Below are 21,523 nucleotides of genomic sequence, written 5' to 3' on the forward strand. Positions count from 1 at the left end.
AGACAGACTGACAAAAATTGTAAAATATGTTATTCTGGTGTATGTACCGTATTTATATTCATATGCAAGTAGTAAAAAACGTTTATTTCTATATTACAAACAGACACTCCAGTTTTATTTATATGTATAGATGTTAAACATTTTTTTTTAATGCACTGCCCACATAGTTCTCTGGTTGCCCCATTGACGGAGAAAATATCTCATGATGTCAAGTCCGCCATATGCATCTATATTTGCGCATTAAACATAATTATTTTTATAATTTTTTTATTTTTGATATCTATTTTTTTGGTTCGGTTTTTCCTTTTTTAGGGAAAGGCAAAAGGACTCAACCCATACAGCCATTTGATATCTCTTTATATGTCACTTTTGACTAGTCGTTACTTCTTCGCTGTGAGCTTGATTTTAAATAGTCGTTGTGTTCCCGGTTCAGTCACAGTAACCTTTTAACTAGATGGCGCTGTGTGAATTGTTTTAGGTTAATTGGAAATAAATATCTAGTACCCATAACTTAGTGCATTTTCTTACTGCTACCTACATACACGAAGTTGTATTATAACGATAATCCTAGCGCGTTTTCGACTTACAATTGAATAAATTTTTATTCAACGCCATTTATTGTTAAGGTAATAGTTTATTTGACAGAAAATAGCGAATTATATGTGAACCGCCTGAATTAAAATAATCATTAAGCAAACATGTTTTTTATTTAAAACCCCAAAAAAAAACTATATTATTTCACACTTTACTCATGTCCATCTCTATGTATCTTAATAAGGGCTTAGTTCCCTTTTTTTTTAGACGACAATTATGTAAGAAACATTACAAAAAGTTATCGGTACAGATATGACCATGATTACAAAAAATGTCCTCCTTTGCTCAGCAGTGGACGTCTTCCGGGCTGAGATGATGATTTACTATGATATTGAATAAACAAAATTCAAGTCTCAAAATATAAACATTTTATATCAAAAACCAATTGAATCAATCGGGTAAAATTACGTATTTTTAATCTAAAGTATGAAACATTTTCATCACGAACGTATCCAAAGCCGTAAAAATATAGTGTTTAGTAAAAAAAAACCATATGGCTGTCATTTGCTTCGATCTGTCTGTCAATCGAAGTGTCAAACTGATAATGAATGATGGGACCATGCTTTATTTATTTTTTACAATACCTTTTTTTCTAAAGTTTTAATTCTTAAATATTATAATAATAAATAATAAACACTCTCTCTCAAGAATAGTAATCTGTTTCTTAGTCTATTTGCTCACGTTCCACTTGTTCTTAAGTTTTCTGTTATCGTAGAATGTATATAATATTATATTTTAGGATATCTCTTTAATAAATAATATAGCAAAATGTTACTAACTGAGGATAAAGAGGTCGATATATTTGTTGGTAGTAAAATAGGATCATTCAAACGTAAGTACATAAATACATTCATACGAGACGAACTAAGTATTACATGGTTTTTTTAAGGATGATAATGAAATGGTGCACCCGCTTGCGCTAAAGGTTTACGCTGGCGGGGCACCAGTGGAGGATAATAAGATGAGCATGAGGTCAGGTCAGTTAGCACATCGTGACAAATTCAGCAAGAATTTACCACGATGGTTTCCAGGGGGAACCGCGTGGAGGTCAACCTGGTACATTGCTAGCACTGGTATTATTAGTCCACATTACTAACAATCCCCTTTCCCCCTAACATTCCATGGATTTACCATACTGGTGCCGTATCCATCGTGTGGCAGAGAGGGAAACTTCTCCCAGTTCCCGGGACTCGTGACCCGGGTGTAGGTTTAAGGGGCTTTTTGCTGATGTACATCAACACTCACCTTCACCGCTCGTGTTTCTCTCCCTGCCCACACAAATCTGGTAGGAGCAGCATTAGATACTGGTAGCACCCTGCTGAACTGAAATAGAAATAGAAATAATCTTTATTCAAATAAACTCATTACAAGCACTTTTGAATAGTCATATTTTGATTCTACCACACATTCGGAATGCAGATTCATCACAAGAAGAATGAGCAAGAAACTTGTGTGTTGCTCTTTTTAATAGATGTTTTTTTTATATAATAATTACAGTATAACAAGTATATATATAGAGGCATGCGATAATCAACATAGAAATCACAATGCTATACTACTTTAGATATATTTTGTAGTATAGAACTTGCTGCTGTTCTAGACAGGTCAAGGATGTAATAATAGAATATAAAGATTCAGTGATTTATTTAATTTTACATATATATATGTATATTATAGATATAAGTAGTGTCTACAATTTCACCTGCATGAAATTTATAGCCTATATGTTATTCTGATGTATCATTACATAGTATAAAACAAAGTCGCTGTCGCTGTCTGTCCCTATGTACGCTTAAATCTAAATTTTGATGCAGTTTTTTTAATAGATAGAGTGATTCTAGAGGAAGATTTATATATATGTATAATACATGTACACCCGGGTTAAGCCGGGGCGAGAAGCTAGTATAGTTTAAAACAAAGTCGCTATGGCTGTCTGTCCCTATGTATGCTTAAATCTTTAAAATTATGCAAGGGATTTTTAAGCAGTTTCTTTAATAGATAGAGTGATTCAAGAGGAAGGTTTATATATATAATACATGTACACCCGTGTGAAGCCGGGGCGAGTAGCTAGTAAGCGATTATTGCTGTAAAATTCATCAAAATCGATTGAGTATCTTTTGCATCAAAGAGTCATCCATACTCACAAACTTTTGCATATATAATATTAATTAATAATATATGTAATACATTCAATTCCAGATATAAAATATCATACAGACATCTCAAAAAACAATAAGAAATGTATAGAAAATTTAGTTGATATAAAATCATTGCAAAAAGATGATTCACTCACATGCATGGTGTGGGGCAATGAGGAACAGACAGAGATACTGCTCGGCAGGAGGAATCAACAGGTAAGAAATATAAACTCTTTTTTCTTGCCTACAAAATATATGGTAATTACCAGGGATGCTCCTTAACCGTAACCGAAACTATCGGATATCCGATATAAAAAATATTCGTAACCGTAACCGAATCCGAAATAAAAGTTTCAGATAACATCAGATAGGGACGGAGCCTAATTGAGCCACGTTGTGTAACTCTTTTATTAACTATTTGTATTTTACTTTTGAAATTCCTTAAAATATTAATATCCATAACGGAAATTATCCGAAACTAACGGATAATCCGGAATAATTTCACATCCGCATCCGTATCCGGTATAATAATCATTCCTATATCCGAAACCTATTCGTATCCGAAATTTCATATCCATAACATCCCTAGTAATCACTGGAGTGGGATCCCTACTGATCATTCCTTATCTGAGCAGCTAAGGAGTTGGACTCTCTTACCAGCGTCTATTTTTCCTGCCTCTTACAAAATTTGGTCTTTACAATGTTTACATTTAACCTCTTACAACGTTTACATTCAGCCGCTTCCCCTGCCACTCGCGCTGCCGGAAATATTGCCGGGCGATAACTGAGCGAGAGGGCTGAATGTAAAAACACGCTGCCACTCGCGCTGCCAGTCCTTTGACTCGCGCACGAAAAACCGATAATCGAGGGAGCGCCGGGCAGCGCGAGTGGCAGCGCCAATGGTATGGGAAGTGTTTCCACTCGTGTTTACACTCTCGCGCTGCTCACTTCCCTGCTCACTCGGGCTGAGTGTAAATTGGCCATAACAGCTTAAACCACATAATCACTTAACATCAGGTGAGATTGCGGTCAAACATTCTCAAATTTTAGTATAAAAAAAGAACTCAATAATGCAGGATGCATTATTGAGTTTTATTATGTCTCTGGGCAGTGCCTGAAAATCAGTTCTTTGCTGTTTGTATGCTGCAAACAATACACTGAGGTGCTGCCTTTTTGCGTATAGACTATGCAAACAATATGTATATGTTACTACGTATCTCAAACTACTATTGTTTTTGTAACTCCATTGTATTGTATTTTGTTGACTGGCAATATAATTGTGTTTTTGCTTTTTTATTTTAGTTGTTAATATTACAGCGTTCCTTTGTTATTCCTTGCTTGTGGTCATTGAATATAAATATTTTTTTTTGTGTGTTACCGTGGCAAAACAGCATATGGCTGATCTGATGGTAAACAGTTACCATAGATTATGGACACCTGAAACATACATACTTATTTATTTATTTATTTGTGCGACCAACAATACATACACTATGAAGCTAGAACCTCTCTCTCTCTCTCTCTCTCTTATCTATCACTAAAGCAATACTATAGGGATTTATTTGAAGTATAAAAAATAAGTGAACAGTGACTCTTAACCTCTGAAATCGAGTGACCGACCTGCCTCTGAAATCTGCCGCCCCTAGGCCGCGGCCTATGTGCCCTATTTACAAATCCAGGACAGTACCGTGTACGTAGTACCGTAACACTAAAGTTAAAGATCTCCCATTGATGTAATGTGTACAAAATAAATAATTAAAAATAAAATTATGTATGGGACCTAAAATATATAATAAGTTACCTAAATACTTGAAGAGCCTTCCCAATAGTGTTGTAGGCGATTCCCACACATAAATACACAGTTTCATAAATTTATTTATAGTTATTTACAAATATTTATTACATACAATTATTTAATAATAATAACCTTAATTATATACAATATACATATACTTATACATAAATATATACGTAATATTTATTTATACTTTATCAATAATAAACCGTACCGGTTCGTCTAGTACAATTGCAGCGTGCAGTGGAAACGCTCAATAAGAGGTTGACGTCACAACTCTTTTGTTCGCTATGTAGGTAGTCAGCGCGCCGAGGAACCGGCCAACAGCGCGAGCGCACATTCAATTCGATATTACCAAACCAGTCGAGAACTATCTATGACGCGGAACGCTCGCTACTCGCTTGATAAATCGGCCGTACTGTAATTGATATTGCTCTGCTTATTCTCATTTATATCACCTTATTCATTAGTGCTTATATTCATTCTGTGCTTATTTCTTTACTGTGCTTGTGACTTTCTTCTCCTTCTACTGTATATACTTTCTTCCTATCTAAGTGTAACTGTGTTTACGTGTTGGGACAATATATACATACATATTTATCAACCGTAAGTCGAACTTTTATTTTATATCTACACTAATAAGAAGCCCAAAGTGTATTTAAATATAAATTAAAGAGGTTGTTGATTGACAAATGTTATTATAGTATATCGAATTTTTTAGATGATAAATTTTGACGAAATGTTTTATTAGTTTTATATGTACTTAAGTTGTAGTTTTTGTATTGTTACGACATCATTCTTTTTTATTATTGTTTAACATTTAAATTTAATATTTTATTGTAGCATTTAAATATATTGTATGCCATCCAGGCTAAACATGTCGGACAAATTCCTTCTATATTTATATCATCTCATTATGTAATCACACATGTTTTACAAATAAAGAATCTTGAATCTTGAATGTTGAATCTTAAAATGCATATAAGATCTTAGCGGATGCCTACGTCATAACATCTACCTGCATATAATTTCAGTCCGATCCGTCCAGTTGTTTGGGCTGTGCGTTGATAGATCACTATGTCAGTCACCTTTGAGATATATATATTTAGATTTATATAATAAATATTACTACTAATTAGATCAGAGGTTCTCAAACTTTTTTGTGTCGTAGACCTCTTGCCATATTTTTCAGTCTAAAATAAAATAAAATGCAGATAAGATAAAATAAGATGTCGAGGAAAATGACCTAAAAATATGGCAATTTGGAGAAAAGACACGTATTTGTCGCCAAAAACCTTGCACACGATTGGCTACAGTTGCACAGGCCTGTTGTACTCCCCGCGTCTTGGTCGCGGAAGTGGGGGCCGACCTCTCGCTGCCGAATTTAGTTCGGGCAATGGTTAGGAGCGAGGGGTCGTGGCTGGCAGTGCTCACCTTCTGCGAAGAAGTTATTTCGCAGAAGGAGGCGGCGGAGAGGGACCGGGAGTACGATCCTTCCGCCCCAATGATCCGCCGCCGGAGGACCAGGCGTAGACGTCGGGACGAGCCCAACTCCGTCCCGAGTCTACCCCCCACGGGGGCCGGGGTGCATGCCTTGAGGGAGGCATCACCCCACAACCAGGCCCCTGGAGGCGCGCGCGTGTACCCACGCGCCTCCACGAGAAGGTAGGGTGCAAGTCATAGCACCCTAACCAGAGAGAGGGGCCCTGTCCTACAACATCTACAGGACAGGCCAAGCCGCCGAAGTCTGGGTTGAGTGCCAAGTGCGATCCCCGGACTTCGGCCCACGGCACCTCGAGGTATACCGTGTAGTTTTTTAGTGGGTACGAGTCCCACACACCACCTCGCCATCCCTCCGGCGGGGTGACGGTCTTTTGAAGATTTTTCCACACGTTAAAAAAAAAAAGGCCTGTTGTACTCCAACTGACACTGTAATCTGCCAACAACTCTTCATTTCCAGATACAAGTATATAACACACAGCAAGACGAATTCACCAAATCATACACAGCAGACTTCGGAGCTGGTCATCCGGTCGGTCTCGGGCGCTACAAACGGAAGTACATAGCGGCACTGTCCAGTGGGATGGTGAAGATATGGAGCAAAAAGTCGGAGACTACAATGGATGCAGGGAAAATGGATCGCATGAGGGTCTGTGGGGATGAACCGGCGCTATTTGCTACAGGTTTGGTTTACTACCTGATGGATTGTGGGTCTTGTTTATACTGACTTATTTATGACGACGGCCTCGGTTTACTTCCGATGGTTGCACGTTCGATTCCTCGCATGGTGCAAACATTTGTATTAATTTCGGACTAATGCTGCCCGCAGCTGGCCTTTACAGCATCACCGGACTATAGGGGGCGAGTGCAGATGGCACTCCAAACCAAAGGAAGGACTTTCGGAGCGGCTGAAGGCAAACTCCCGCCTGACGGATACGACTTTAGTCTAAGGTCGCCGCTAGGGGTTCGAACCTCGGCTGAGGCTGTTGTAATTTCGATCCCCGTTTGAATTGGACCGGGGATCGATCGGAGGGGGCTCTATGAGCCGCTTTATAACAAATTTTTATTCCCTAAGTGTTATAGGTAGTTCACCCCAAAAAATTGTTTACAATTTTTCGACTAACTTTTTTATTTATTTATTTTTATTTATTTAAATAACTTTAATGCACGTCATACACAGGTAAAAAGTACATATGGCGGACTTAACACCTAATGGCATTTTCTTTTTATTCTTATTTTTTTATTACTAGCTACTCACCCCGGCTTCATCCGGGTGTACATGTATTATATATATAAACCTTCCTCTTGAATCACTCTATCTATTAAAAAACCGCTTCAAAATCCATTGTGTAGTTTTAAAGATTCAAGCATACATAGAGACGGACAGACAGCGACAGCGACTTTGTTTTATACTATGTAATGATGTGGCATTAAAAAATACATAACCTACACACAAACCTTTTTTCATTATTGTGGGGGTTTTGCTGTTACCAGGTGCTAAGACCTGTGACACTGCGACCTGTATAGATCTATTGTGCTCGCCCTTATTCAAAGTACGTTAACGACCTCGGTGGCCTAGCGGTCTAGTACACCGCTTTACGTCCGATGGTCGCGGGTTCGATTCCTCGCACGGCACAAACATTTTTATTCGTGAGTATGATTGTTTGTATCGGTCTGGGTATTTTCTATGTATAATATGTATGTATTTACGAAAAAAAAATATCTATATATTTGTATCAGTTGTCTAGTACCCATAACACAATCTTTAGCTAGCTTAACTTGGGTCTAGATGGCGCTGTGTGAATTGTCCTGGGATTATTATTATTCAAAAGTACGTTATGTGTATTATTATTATTATTTTATTATGTTTATTGTATATAAGGTGTCCGCTGAAAACCAGCGTCGTGGCACCCCGTCACGACATATGCTGAGCGGAGACCTAGTTGATACTCTAATTATTAATATAAAATGTAAATTTAATTTTAAAAATTATTTTCAGTGTACCAATTAAACAATTTTCTTTCTTTCTTTCTTTTAAATTTATATGGCAAAATAACGTTTGACGGGTCAACAGTAGTTGTTATAAATTTTCCCCAGGTGGCGAGGAGAATGACCTGAAAATATGGCAAATAGGGGAAAAGGCACCTGTATTTGCGGCCAAAAACCTTGCACACGATTGGCTACAGTTGCGCAGGCCTGTCTGGGTATCAGACCTGACCTTCTTACCTAACGAGGGAGGAAAACTCGTCGCTGTCTGCTCCAGGCATGGATATGTTCGGTAAGAATTTAAGGATGTCCCCTATATATTTTATATATATATTTTATATATATATTTTATATACATATTTTATATATATATTTTAACTAGCTGTTCCCGCGACTTTGTCCGCGTGAAAATTTACTTTATTTTTCTAAAATAAAAGTAGCCTAAAGAACTAAAAGTTATTTTGGTCGTCTTAATTTATTCGTTCTATTAAGTACTGATAGGTTCAAACTAATACATTTACATCCTGCATCATCCCGTATTTGATCCCCATGAGGGTTGAATTTATCAAAATCCTATTTAAACGAACATCTTCAATATGGTAGCTCCAATGTTTAATTTCAGTTCAATCAGTCGAAATCTAAAAAGATTTATATAAACTTTCATCCCCTATTTTATCCCCTTAGGGGTGGAGTTTAATAAAATCCTTTCTTAGGGGATGTACGTCACAGTAGCTTCATGAATGCAAAGTCTCAGCCCGAACGGTTTAAAATTGACAAAGTTTCATACAAATTTTCATCCCCTATTTTATGCCCTTAGGGGTAGAATTAATAAAAATCCTTTCTTAGCGGATGCCTACGTCATAACATCTACCTGCATGCCAAATTTCAGTTCGATCCGTCCAGTGGTTTGGGCTGTGCGTTGATAGATCACTATGTCAGTCACCTTTGAGATATATATATTTAGATTTATATAATAAATATTACTACTAATTAGATCAGAGGTTCTCAAACTTTTTTGTGTCGTAGACCCCTCGCCATATTTTTCAGTTTTGGGTAGACCCCCCATTCTTACCTGGTAATGATTTTTTGTAGATTTCTGTTTTAAGGTTTAGTGTTAAAAACAAAGTAAAAACAACAAGATGACCGCTGATAACAGCGGTCATCTTGTTGTTGGGTCTATAAAGACCCCTTGCAGTTTGTCATAGACCCCTGGGGGTCGATATAGTGGTTAATACACTGCCATACTTCCGACGGTCGCAGGTTCGATTCCTCGCACGGCACAAACATGTATTCATGAGTATGATTGTTTGTGTCGGTCTGGGTGTTTTCTATGTATAATATGTATGTATTTAGAAAAAATATCTATGTATTTGTATCAGTTGTCTAGTACTCATAACACAAGCTTTAGCTAGCAACCATATTATGGAATCACCTTCCAGCAATGGTATTTCCGAACCGATACGATATTGAAACTTTCAAGAAAAGAGCTTATTCCTTTTTAAAAGGCCGACAACGTGCTTGCAATTCCCCTGGTGTTGCGGGTGCTCATGGGCGGCGGTAATCACTTACCATCAGGTGAGCCGCATGCTCGTTTGTCCCCTGTGTTATAAAAAAAAAGTTAACTTATCTTAGGTCTAGATGGCGCTGTGTGAATTGTCCTGAGATTATATTATTTTGTGGGGTGCCATTGTGAGTGTCCCTTAACAATTAAATTCCTCCTCCACAACTCACTCCCCACAGGGGCCCACGCCCCCCATGTGGGCCCTTGTGGGTCGTGGGCCCCACGTTGGGAAACACTGCTGTAGAGTGAAAATGCAATATATTTGATGTTTTTTTTCAAGTTTGTACGACAGTCGTGCGCAGCGTCGGCCAGTATGTAATGTTGATTTCAACGCAATGGCTGCCGTGTGTATTGCGCCTAGCTTTGACGAGCGGTGAGTAAATATATTTATTTATGTATTTATTTATTTGTGTATTCATTTATTTATTTATTTACTATCTGACCCACGCAACTTCGTCTGTGTAACATTTGCTTGACATTTATCATTATATTTACATAATATCTTCTTAAATTATAGCCTATATGTTATTCTGATGTATGTGCTATGTAATTGTAAAGTTTCATTGAAATCTGTCTAGTAGTTCTATCTATCCGTCGCAATCTCACAAACTTTCGTGTTTATAATATTAGTAAGACTAATAATGATTTAGTCAATTATATTATCCACTAGCTGTACACGCGACTTCGTCCGCGTGGAATTAAACTTTAGTTTTCTTGAATAAAAGACATTTTTCTAAAATAAAGTTTTAAGATAGTTTTTCCTTATTACATCAACTACCTGCCAATAAATCCCGTTAGTTATTCCTTATTACATCAGCTATCTGCCAATGAAAGTCCGGTCAAATTCGGTCCAGCCATTTCAGAGATTAGACAGACAGACAGACAAATTTGTAAAAAATGTTTTTTGCATGTACCGTATTTATTCCTTATTACATAAGCTACCTGCCAATAAAAATCCCGTCAAAATCGATACAGCCATTTCAGAGATTAGCCGGAACAGACAGACTGACAGACAAAAAAAAGTAAAAATTTTGTCTACCGTATTTATATTCATATGCATGTAGTAAAAACGGTTTCAATATTACAGACACTCCAATTTTATTTATATGTATAGATATATATTTTTTTTTCTAGAAACGTCCTAGTCGGTTTTGGACGTGGCCAGTTACACCAAGTGGACCTTCGCAAGGGACGACCAGACAAAGGGTTCAAGGGTGCAGTGGGGGCCATCACAGATGTCCTAACAGTGCCTGGAGAGAGACTCATCATCAGCTCCAGTCTTGACAGGCATATACGAATACATAGCTATGAGAGCAAGGAACTGGTTTATAAGGTGAGTACCTGGTTTTTCACTACTTAATGGATTTATATCGCTGATTAAATACCAAAGGGCCACATGACACAAACGGTAATTTTTACAGGAGAGCTCATCAAAATTTTCGCTGCAATATTTTTACTTTTTTAGGAATCTATAATAGCCCAAGAGCCCACGACTGCCAGACATACGTCATTTTAGTAAGCGTGAAAGTTGTTGTATGTGTGTCCCCAACACAGGTAAGAACGATCCCCAAACATGAAACCTGGATCGTGGTTCCTTTGGCAGGTAACAAAGGTGTAAAAAATTTCATAACAATTTCGTTATTTTAAGAAACTCCATATTTTCATATATCGTTCGTAGCATTATTATATTATTCATATTTTCATATATGGTTCCTTATCCTACCAGACTCATTGAAACCGTATATTGGGTGACAACGGTGTATACAATTTCATATCAAATTGGTTATTTTAAGATGCTCCATTTTTTCACATATTGCTCGTAACAGTATTATAACTTGCTCTGCTCGTTGTCGAACCAAGAAAACTGTCTGGCAATTTAGGAAAATCAGTTTAATAGTTCTCTCAATAATATGTATAAAGTTCAGCTTTATTAAAATGACGTAAGTTTATTTATAAAATAATATAGTTTAGGGGGGTCCGGCGGGGGGTTGGAACCACACTAAGTGTCTGGCAATGAGCAGCGCAAGTTATAATAATGCTACGAACGATATATGAAAATATGGAGTTTCTTAAAATAACGAATTTGATATGATTTTTTTTACACCTTTGTTACTTGTTACCTGCCAAATGAACCACGATCCAGGTTTCATGTTTGGGGATCGTTCTTTCCTGTGTTGGGGACACACATACAACAACTTTCACGTTTACTAAAATGACGTATGTCTGGCCGTCGTGGGCTCTTGCTCTATAAGTGGTATATCTAAAGTAAGATTATTAATTCCCATCAGTAAAATGACATTTCCAGTGTTGCAGATTTTTAGTCCCAAATATATAGTGATGTGGTAGAATCGAGTTTTAACAATCAAAAGTTAGTCGAGATTACTTTTTTTTTTATTCAATATCAAATTGCCTTTATATAAATAAAATTAATTAATGTTAATTCCTCTGAATCTCTTTTTACATATTTTCCCAGATTTTGTAAAGATGTAGAGTCGTGAGAAATTTTAAAATGCTGGTAAGTTCCATATTTCTAAAATCGTATACGGTATATATTAAATAATTACAATAAAAAAAAAGGCTTTGAAATTAATACAAGGAAGCATGACTAAATGTCTAAGTCTATTGATTGCTGAACATCACTATTGTAGCGGGTCACCCTTTTCTGTATCAGTGACAGTTGCACTTGTCATTTTACTGACTGGAATTAATAATCTTACTTTGTGTGTTAGTGTTAGAATCATGGGTGTCTTTTTTTAATATAAAAATTATAACCATTTAGATACCGTTTTTGGAAAAAAATGTCAGTCTTTTTTGCGTTGTGGCCGTTTGGCATTTATTCAGCGAGATTATCTTGTTTAAATCCGCTATCATTAGCATGTGAGACCACAAATATTCAGTGTGGAAACCTGACCACAGCTACTGGAAGCGTTAAGGAACTTCTCTATTGGTGATCAAATTCAGACCGTTATTGGGTCTATTTACATCCATATTGCGACATGTTTCGCTTCTGAACGAGGCATCATCAGGTATTTAATGGAGTTCGGATATATCTTGGAAGCCTAGTGTTTATTGTTTGGCGACTAAACTGCTACTGACTTTTTTTTTGGACTACTCTAAGGCCGCGGCTGGCCTTTACATTTTCACCGCGAGTGCAGATGGCACTCCAAACCAAAGGAAGGTCTTATAGAGCGGCTGAAGGACAACTCCCGCCTGACGGATACGACTTTAGTCTGAGGGTACCGCATTATGTCCTTCGTGTATGTTATTTTGTGTGTAATGGAATGTATAAGTTATACTCGTGACTACAAATGTTCGTATAGTGCCGGGAGTCAAACTCCCGACCATGGAAACTAAACTGCTAGACTACAGAGACTGTTAATGAATATATATTATTTCTATTCTATTTTCAGCAATACCTTACTTCCAAATTATCAGCCGTACTGGTACAAACCGCAACGTCAACTCCACTCAAGAAGGAGCCAGAAGTAAAAGAAGAGTTGAAAGAAGAGAAGGAAGAAGTAGAACTCATTGATGATGATCTGGACGAGTTGTTTGACAATATGGAGACAGTGGGGTATGATATTTTATAAATTATTAAGTTGCGAGGTAACAGATTCAGCTAGTATGGCATGTTATGCGGAGAAACGAGGACCATGTCTTATGGAAAGTGTATAATATGAACGTGGATGGATGTAAAGGGAGGGGACGCCCTAAGAAAAGATGTATGGATTGTGTGAAAGATGATATGAATAAAAGAAGAGTATGTTCATAGATAGAGAGCAGTGGAAGAGAATGACATATTGCGCCGACCACAAATAATGGGATAAAGGAGAAGCAATGATGAAATTATTAGGTTAGACTAAAAAAAAACGTCTGTACCTCAGTCTCAGCTATATCAGCCGTCAAGCAGCTTGCTTTGTAAGCTGTTTCGGTTGTAGGGTGCAGATTAGGAAGTGAAATTACAGGATAAGAGGCGTGACAGCTTAGTACTCTGGAATGGTGACGCGTGAGTGGTATCACAGGTGTCACATGATAACGTGATATCCTTAGTGCTATTTATGTATATAGGCGACGTTTACCACTTACCATCAGGTGGACCGTTAGTTTTTTTTAATAACAAACCTCTGACTAACAGCTGTCAAGAAGGTATTGCATTGTAGAAGGTATAGTATGATCATGTGTATGAATGGCGGTCCACCACAGTGCGGTTTTCTAGAAACTTTTTGCCACACACAACCACATTGTGGAATCACCTTCCAGCAATGGTATTTCCGAACCGATACGATATTGAAACCTTCAAAGAGCTTATTCCTTCTTAAAAGGCCGACAACGCACTTGCAATTCCCATGGTGTTGGTGATCATGGGCGGCGGTAATCACTCACAGGTGAGCCGCGAGCTCGTTTGTCCCCTGTGCTATAAAAATAGCACAGGGGACAGTATTATAAGTTGTTACATATTTCTGGCAGTGAGAAACCGAAAAAGAAAAAGATACAATCGGAACAGACAGAAGCAAAGAAGCAGAAGTTGGAACCAGAAGATGCGATCAAGCAGCTTCTCAAAAGCACGGAGAAGCAAAAGCGGAAGCGAGAGCAGCGTAAACGAGAAAAGAAGGCGAAGAGCGTGTTTCACAATGCTTAATAAAAGTTTATTTGAAATAATTGTTTTAATTCAATAAATCAAATAAAATTAAAAATAATTTATTCATGTAGGACATTTCAGCCGCTTATGCACGTCAAGTTTTTTGTATTAATATTTGTTGCCTACCGTCCAGTTCAGTATACAGATTCTATTGAGATGAACTGGCAAGAAACTCAACGGAAATTCTTTTTTTTAAGCTATTTTTATATATTGTTTATTTATATAGGTGTCTATGTCAAACATTAAATACAAATCCAGTACATGAACAACTATTGCCATGCACGCTCGTCATTCAAGTAATCGTTTAGTGAGTAATAGGCCATGCTCAGTAAATATGATTTAACAGATGTTTTGAATTTATTTAAGGATAATTCCAATATATCTATTGGTATCTTATTGTAAAATTTCATACCCATTCCCATAAAAGACCGAAAGATAAGACTTTCTAAACGATACCTAGGAATAGCAAAGTTTAAATGTAGTATTAATGTTATGAATATAAAATAACTGAGAAAATAGTATAAATAGTATTTATGTAGTATAAATAAATATAAAATCGCTTTCAGCCCAGTTCATCGATTAATGATGAAACGTTTAATATCTCTTCTATTTCGATCTTTAAAAATAAATAAAATTGAAGTGTCTGTAATTTCAAATTAACAGCATTTCACTAAATTCATGAATTTAGTGAAATGCTGTTAATTTGAAATTATTGGATGAACTGGGCTGAAAGCGACTTTATATTTATTGCGCTTTCAGCCCAGTCTCAGTTAATATCAAAATGTTTATTTAAAAATGTTTGTTCGTCTCTCTGTCTGTAATTCTGTATGTTTATTGTTTATCCGATTTTCACGGGAATGCTCGGATACCTAAAGTTAGGCTACTTCTATTTTACAATTTTAATTCCTTTAAAAAAACTAAAATTCCAAGTGGACGAAGTTACAAGCAACAACTAGTTCTGTATAATATCGAAAATCTGTATCGCCATCAAATTATCTATAAAACAATTAATAAAAAATTCAAAATATCTTTATTCATGTAGGTCTATTACAGACTTTTATGATATGTCAAATCTACCGTCAGTTCGGAGTGATTTCGAGATGAGAAGAACTGACAAGAAACTCAGCTCGTATTCTTTTCAAATAAATGTTGTACATGTTTACAATAATACAGATTCATTTTTAAAAGGAGAATTGAGTAACAACCGATTAACACGGAACAACGACGAGTCGATCAACCGTACGATACGACTGACACTTGCATGACATCTGTTTGACATCTCCGTTCATTTACAACTGTAGCTATAAATTAATAGTCGTATGACGAAAAATATAGCCATCCTTTTTTATCACCCGTACCACTATACTAGTGCAAGCAGTTTAGTATTAGAATAGTTGCACTTACCTCAATATGTCTGTGCATTATTGTTTCAGATGTCAGGCTATACTAGAATAGAAAATACGATTTGAGTTTGAGGCTATACCTGTCAATATAATTACTGTGTTTGGGTTATACTCAACTTTTCCTATTCTTTCTGATCAAAATGACAAAAAAAGCTGTTTATTTATGAACATAATATGTAATTATGTTTGAGTGCCAAAATATTTGTAGGTTATGTCTCCGGGATTCGAATTTGGGTCCTATATTTCTTGATATGCAGCATCATGAGAGGTATACTAAAGTGTTGTATCTAACGACAGGTTTAAAAGTAAGTGTTTTTGTGTTTATTATTTCATCTTTATTAGAGATGTTATGAATATATGATTTAAGTAATTGTGCACGCTACATTCTATCACGTGGTATTAGCAATAACAATGGGTATTTTTTTTATGTGTGAATCGCTTTGAATGAAATTATTACAACAAATAATAAATAATCCAAGACAATTAATACAGAGCTATCTAGTCCCATGTAACCAGAGCTTGTGTTATAGGTACTAGACAACTTCTAGAAAAACATATATTTTTTGTAAATACATACATAAACAACACCCAGATTGATACAAACTATCATACTCATGAATACAAATATTTGCACCGTGCGAGGAATCGAACCCGCGACCAGGGATGTAATGGATATGAAATTTCGAATACGGATAGGTTTCGGACATAGGAATGATTATTATACCGGATACGGATATGAAATTATTTCGGATTATCCGTTAGTTTCGGATAATTTCGGTTATGGATATTAATTTTTTAAAGAATTTCAAAAGTAAAACACAAAATAGCTAATAAATTGGTTACATAATGTGTCTCAATTACGCTCCGCCCCTATCCGATATTATCCGAAACTTTTATTTCGAATTCGGTTACCGTTACGAATATTTTTTTATATCAGTTGTTTATTGTTACGGCTCCCTAACATCCTTGTCCGCGACCATCGAAAGTAGGGCGGTGTGCTAAAATGCCGAGGCCGTCAAATGTTCTAAAAGTTAGTCCAAGCTATTTTCAGGTATACTTTGTAAAAACTCGTCTGTGTGTGTACCTGTCTCACCTATTTCAGCCGCCAAGCAGCTTGCTTTGTAAGCTGTTTGGTTGTAGGGTGCAGATTAGGATGTGAAATTACAGGATAAGAGGCGTGACATCTTAGTGATCCCGATTGACAATACATGATGACGTGATGTCTGTGGAGCTTTCTTGTATATAAGTGGTTACCACGTTATAGGTTGGTCGTTTGCTTTTTTTTTTGTTCTGTTTACCATTTAATGGAAAGGCAAAGGGAATTGTGACTATACAGCCATAGCTGTACGTTTTTGATGTTCTTAAGTTTCTTTAGTCTTGTATTTTTGAAATAATATAGTACAGTGCAAAAAAATCCTGAGTTTCTCAATAGTTCAGTATATAATACGTTCTTGAGTTCCTTAATAATTCCTGAAGAGAGCGCGGGACACGACCCCCACCATGGAAGACTGCAAGCAGTCTCCCGAACAGAAGAAATCGTTGTATAGAAAAACTACGATACATATCAATAACACACAATCTCCAAGCATCTAAACTTCCCCACACAACGAGCCCCCATCCGGAAGACCCCCGAAATCCAGTGCAAAGAGCACATCCCGCGCTCATTTCCAATGACATTAAAAAAGAGTTTTATTTTTTAGATCGAACCAAATGACTGTCTACCACAGAGTATATGTGAAAACTGTACTAAATTAGTCAACTCTGCATTAGACCTACGTAATAGGAGTTATTTAAGTGAAATCAAGCTTAGAAAACAAAAATATAGTTTACACAATGACGAAGAATCACTTGCAATTGACGCTGAATCATTTGATATTAATTCATCCAACGATTATAATGAAAATAACGGATTAAAAGAATTTAATGTCGAAATTGAATTTGACAGATTGACAGCAGAAAAAAATGACGACACAAATGAGGCTAAAGACCAGCAAGAACAGTTTAAAATTATCAATGCGGAAGGCGGGAAAATATCACAGACTGATGAGACTAAAGACCAACAAACGATACAGCCTAAATTTCAAAACGTAGATGGAGAACTATCAAAGAGTGAGAAGAAAGCTATATATTTGAATATGGTAGACGGAGTATTGGATCGCAGTGGCCCTGTGAAATGTAAAATCTGCAAGAAGACACTACGAAAATGGTCTTGTTTTTTAGGTCACGCGAAATTGCATTTGGGTTTCAAATTTGTGTGCGAAGTAAGTACTTATGAATATAAATAAAAACACTATCCAGTTCCACAACTGTATCTCCCGGATAACAACGTTGTTGGCTGAGAGGTCATCCGCACATCCGAGGGATGTGAAGGTTGGGGCCTTGGGGTCCTTTTGCCCCAGGTCAGCTGAATTATAGGCCTCTTAGGGCGTATTACTTAAAAACTAAATTATATCGCTGTTTTTACGTCAAGAATGATTATTGTTCTTTATTTATTGATTTGACATCAATATAACATTCTAAAATGGCAACATTAGTACCAGTTTCATTAAAAGTATAAGATAAGTTTGTGGCACTAGATCTAGATAACTCAATTGTATTTATGTTTTACATGTTAAGTTTCCTGTCCATGGGGCTTAAATTCAGTCCCATGGAGTTGTTGCGTCCGGAGTTGATGCCGGGGCAAAGGGGCTCGCTAAGAGGCCTCAACCTGCACCTTCTGGGAGGAAAAGGACTGTTAGTAATGTGGACTAATAACAACATTGCTAGCAATGTACCGTTTCAGGTTGACCTCTACGTGGTTCCTCCTGGAAACCATTGTGATAAATTCATGGTTAATTTACGACATTGGGCTAACTGATCTGACATCATGCTAATCTTCTCCTCCACTAGTGCCCTGCCAGCGTAAACCGTTAGCGCAGGCTGGTGCATCATTCCATTATCATCCATAAGAAACTGCTCCTTCTAAGGGGGTTGCGGATATTCCGGTTCCTTCACTATACTTAGGGCTTCAAACTCAAATATAACTCCCCTGTTTCTACTACCAAGCAGCTTGCTTTATAAGTTACATTTCTTTGTTGAGAAATCTACAGTGAATTTACAGAATACAAAGTATGGCGTCTTAGTCCTCTGATATTAAATCATCATCATCATCATCATCGCAGCCCGGAAGACGTCCACTGCTGGACATAGGCCTCCTCCAAAGATCTCCATGACGATCGGTCCTGCGCTGCTCGCATCCAATGCCTTCCAGCAATCTTGACCAAATCGTCGGTCCACCTTGCTGGAGGCCTTCCCACGCTGCGTCTTCCGGTCCGTGGTCGCCACTCGAGGACTTTACTGCCCCAACGGCCATCTGTCCTACGAGCTATGTGCCCTGCCCATTGCCACTTCAGAGTCGCAATTCTTCGGGTTACTCTGGTTCTTCTGCGGATTTCTCATTTCTGATTCGATCACGCAGAGTAACTCCGAGCATAGCCCTCTCCATTGCCCTCTGAGTGACTCTGAGCTTGTTGATGGGGCCCATTGTTAGCAACCACGTCTGATATTAAATGCATAAGTGGTATCACGGGTGTTATGATAACGTGATGTCCGTAGTGCTGTTCATGTATATGGGCAACGGTTACCACTTACCATCAGGTGGGTAGTCAACTTGTTCGCTGTTCCTAAGAACACATTTCAACAAGGTCGTTTTCCAACCTATTTCTTGCATCTTTATAGTATTGCGGCAAAAGTTTCGTCTCCACAACGCAGCTGAAAAGGCACTGCCGATCCTACCACGGTATGCGGCGAGAGCTGGCCTGCAAACATTGCGGCTATCTCGCTCTGGACAACGTGCAACTAGTGGTGAGTGAAAGAGAGATTCATTGGGTCCCTGTCCAATTCAAACAGGTCGTAACGCAAGCCAGAGTTTCCACAAGAAGATTTTACATTCAATATGAAATTAGCAATATTACAACTAAAAATTACTAAATTCCTTAGTGCGTACAAGTTCTGCTCTTCAGCTTCAGCTGTGTATATGTACAGCCCAGGGTCTTCTTTTTTTCGGGGCGAGACACAAACTGATAAATGCTGTCACTCTAACACTGCTGTTGGCCGCAGCTGGCCTTTACAGCTTCAACGGCGAGTGCAGCTGGCACTCCAAACCAGTGGCTGAAGGCGAACTTCCGCTTGACGGAGACGACTTGAGTCTGAGGGCACCATTAAGGGTTCGAACCTCGGCGTAGGTCGTCGTAATTCCATTTGAATTGGACGGGGTTAGATTGGAGGGATAGGCCGTACCTTTTCTCCTTCCCATATAATTACCCTGTGGCACGACGGTGGCGCCCCCAATAATTAATGATAATACAAATTAGTCAAATGATTACTCTATAATAAATTTAAAAAGAAGGAACAAGAAAGGAAGGCCTAATAAAAAAAGATTACCATTGTATCGTGGCTTTTAGGCTCTTATTTTTAGAAACCAGCCCTAAGAGGCTGTCTTCCCTGCCTTTGCCGGGGCAATGGGGCCCGAGGCCCCAACCTTCAGTAATTATCAGTCATTAATCAGTAAATTAAATTAATATATTAAAGTTAACAGTAATGACCATCAACTACTGTTGCAGCTTCACGAGAGGCGAGTACACACCGGCGAGCGACCGTTCGTATGTGACACGTGCGGGGCGTCTTACCACAGCAGGCGCTGCCTCGTCCAACACATCGAGACCCACAGAGATATAGGGACTATACATGTAAGCATATTTCATTCTAAACAATACAGTAATAGTTTTTTTTTTATGGATGATAATGGAATGGCTCACCCGCCTGCGCTGACGGTTTACGCTGGCGGGGCACCAGTGGAGGATGATAAGATGAGTATGAGGTCAGGTCAGTTAGCACATCGTGACAAATTCTCCAAGAATTTATCACGATGGTTTCCAAGGAGAACCGCGTGGAGGTCAACCTGACATGGTACATTGCTAGCAATGGGGTTATCAATCCACATTACTAACAATCCCTTTCCCCCCGATAGTCTAGTAGTTTAGCACACTGCTCGACTTTCGATGGTCGCGGGTACGATTCTTCGCACGGTGCATACATTTGTATTCATGAGTATGGTTGGTAATATCGAGCTGGCTGTTTTGCTTGCCATGGGATTAGATGGCGCTGTGTTAATTGTCCATGGTCATTTATTTAAATTGTTAGTTACGTAAGATATATTACTGTATTGTTTTAATAGAAAACAACAAAATAACCTTGTGGTTTGGTTGGCGTGTTGATACAGGAGAGATATTAATAAAAGATTGAATAATATGACGGTATATATAATATCAGAATTAAAAATAACAAATAATAATTAATTTAACAATTTATTAAATCAGTCATTAGCAAGCGAATGAATTTGACTTTTTTACAATATACTTTTTATAAAATGTGTTATATATGTGTGTGTTATCTGTGTTATATATGTGTGTTATCTGTGTTATATAGTTACTTAATGCAAGGAGGTTGGTAGCCTACAACATAATAAATATATTTTTCTTAAATAAAATCAAATAATCTAATATTTATTTTTTTCATAACAGTGCACAGAATGTAATAAGATGTTCAAATCCCGCCGCCATCTTGCCCGGCACCGATACTCCGCGCATGCGCGCTCTCGAACAGCTTGTCCACACTGCGGCCGGCTCTACAACCGGAAATATTTACGCACCCACATCACTAAACAACACCCCGATTTGTTAACTGACCACAGATAAGCTAGCTTTTACCATCGCGCCATAGACAAATAATTCATTCTCACACTAATCATCCTACCATAGACAAAAAATTCATCCTCACATCATGGAACCTAATTAATAGAAATATAAATAATCTTTATTCAAATAAACTTAATATAAACACATTTGAAGTATTTCTTTTAAACTACCA

The 21,523-nt window shown here is 37.5% G+C and overlaps 2 protein-coding genes across 2 annotated transcripts; both read left to right on the forward strand.

The window, feature by feature from the left end:
• Positions 1–1,112: 1,112 nt before the first annotated feature.
• On the forward strand, positions 1,113–14,213 carry LOC131840678 (WD repeat-containing protein 74). Its single transcript, XM_059188858.1, has 8 exons — positions 1,113–1,426; positions 2,794–2,948; positions 6,488–6,710; positions 8,125–8,305; positions 9,855–9,947; positions 10,709–10,907; positions 12,985–13,148; positions 14,042–14,213. Exons 1-8 carry the CDS (start codon positions 1,363–1,365, stop codon positions 14,211–14,213), a joined length of 1,251 nt encoding a protein of 416 aa, XP_059044841.1. The 5' UTR covers positions 1,113–1,362.
• Positions 14,214–15,723: 1,510 nt separating this feature from the next.
• LOC131840716 (zinc finger protein 418-like) lies at positions 15,724–21,450 on the forward strand. The gene is made up of 5 exons (XM_059188912.1): positions 15,724–15,921; positions 17,317–17,877; positions 19,334–19,459; positions 20,218–20,343; positions 21,178–21,450. Exons 1-5 carry the CDS (start codon positions 15,799–15,801, stop codon positions 21,349–21,351), a joined length of 1,110 nt encoding a protein of 369 aa, XP_059044895.1. The 5' UTR covers positions 15,724–15,798; the 3' UTR covers positions 21,352–21,450.
• Positions 21,451–21,523: the final 73 nt, after the last annotated feature.

The sequence above is a fragment of the Achroia grisella genome, unplaced genomic scaffold, assembly GCF_030625045.1.
Source record: "Achroia grisella isolate CSIRO2021 unplaced genomic scaffold, CSIRO_AGI_Agris_v1 utg149, whole genome shotgun sequence".
NCBI lineage: Eukaryota > Metazoa > Arthropoda > Insecta > Lepidoptera > Pyralidae > Achroia > Achroia grisella.

What these genes read in the sequence shown, in the direction of transcription:
- LOC131840678 (XM_059188858.1), top strand. Translation starts at nt 1,363, where the DNA reads ATGTTACTAACTGAGGATAAAGAGGTCGATATATTTGTTGGTAGTAAA. An exon ending in TAAAATAGGATCATTCAAAC is followed by an intron (nt 1,427 to 2,793) that starts GTAAGTACATAA and finishes ATTCAATTCCAG; the next exon opens with ATATAAAATATCATACAGAC. An exon ending in GCGCCTAGCTTTGACGAGCG is followed by an intron (nt 9,948 to 10,708) that starts GTGAGTAAATAT and finishes TTTTTTTTCTAG; the next exon opens with AAACGTCCTAGTCGGTTTTG.
- LOC131840716 (XM_059188912.1), top strand. Translation starts at nt 15,799, where the DNA reads ATGTTTGAGTGCCAAAATATTTGTAGGTTATGTCTCCGGGATTCGAAT. An exon ending in ATCTAACGACAGGTTTAAAA is followed by an intron (nt 15,922 to 17,316) that starts GTAAGTGTTTTT and finishes TTTATTTTTTAG; the next exon opens with ATCGAACCAAATGACTGTCT. An exon ending in GTTTCAAATTTGTGTGCGAA is followed by an intron (nt 17,878 to 19,333) that starts GTAAGTACTTAT and finishes GCATCTTTATAG; the next exon opens with TATTGCGGCAAAAGTTTCGT.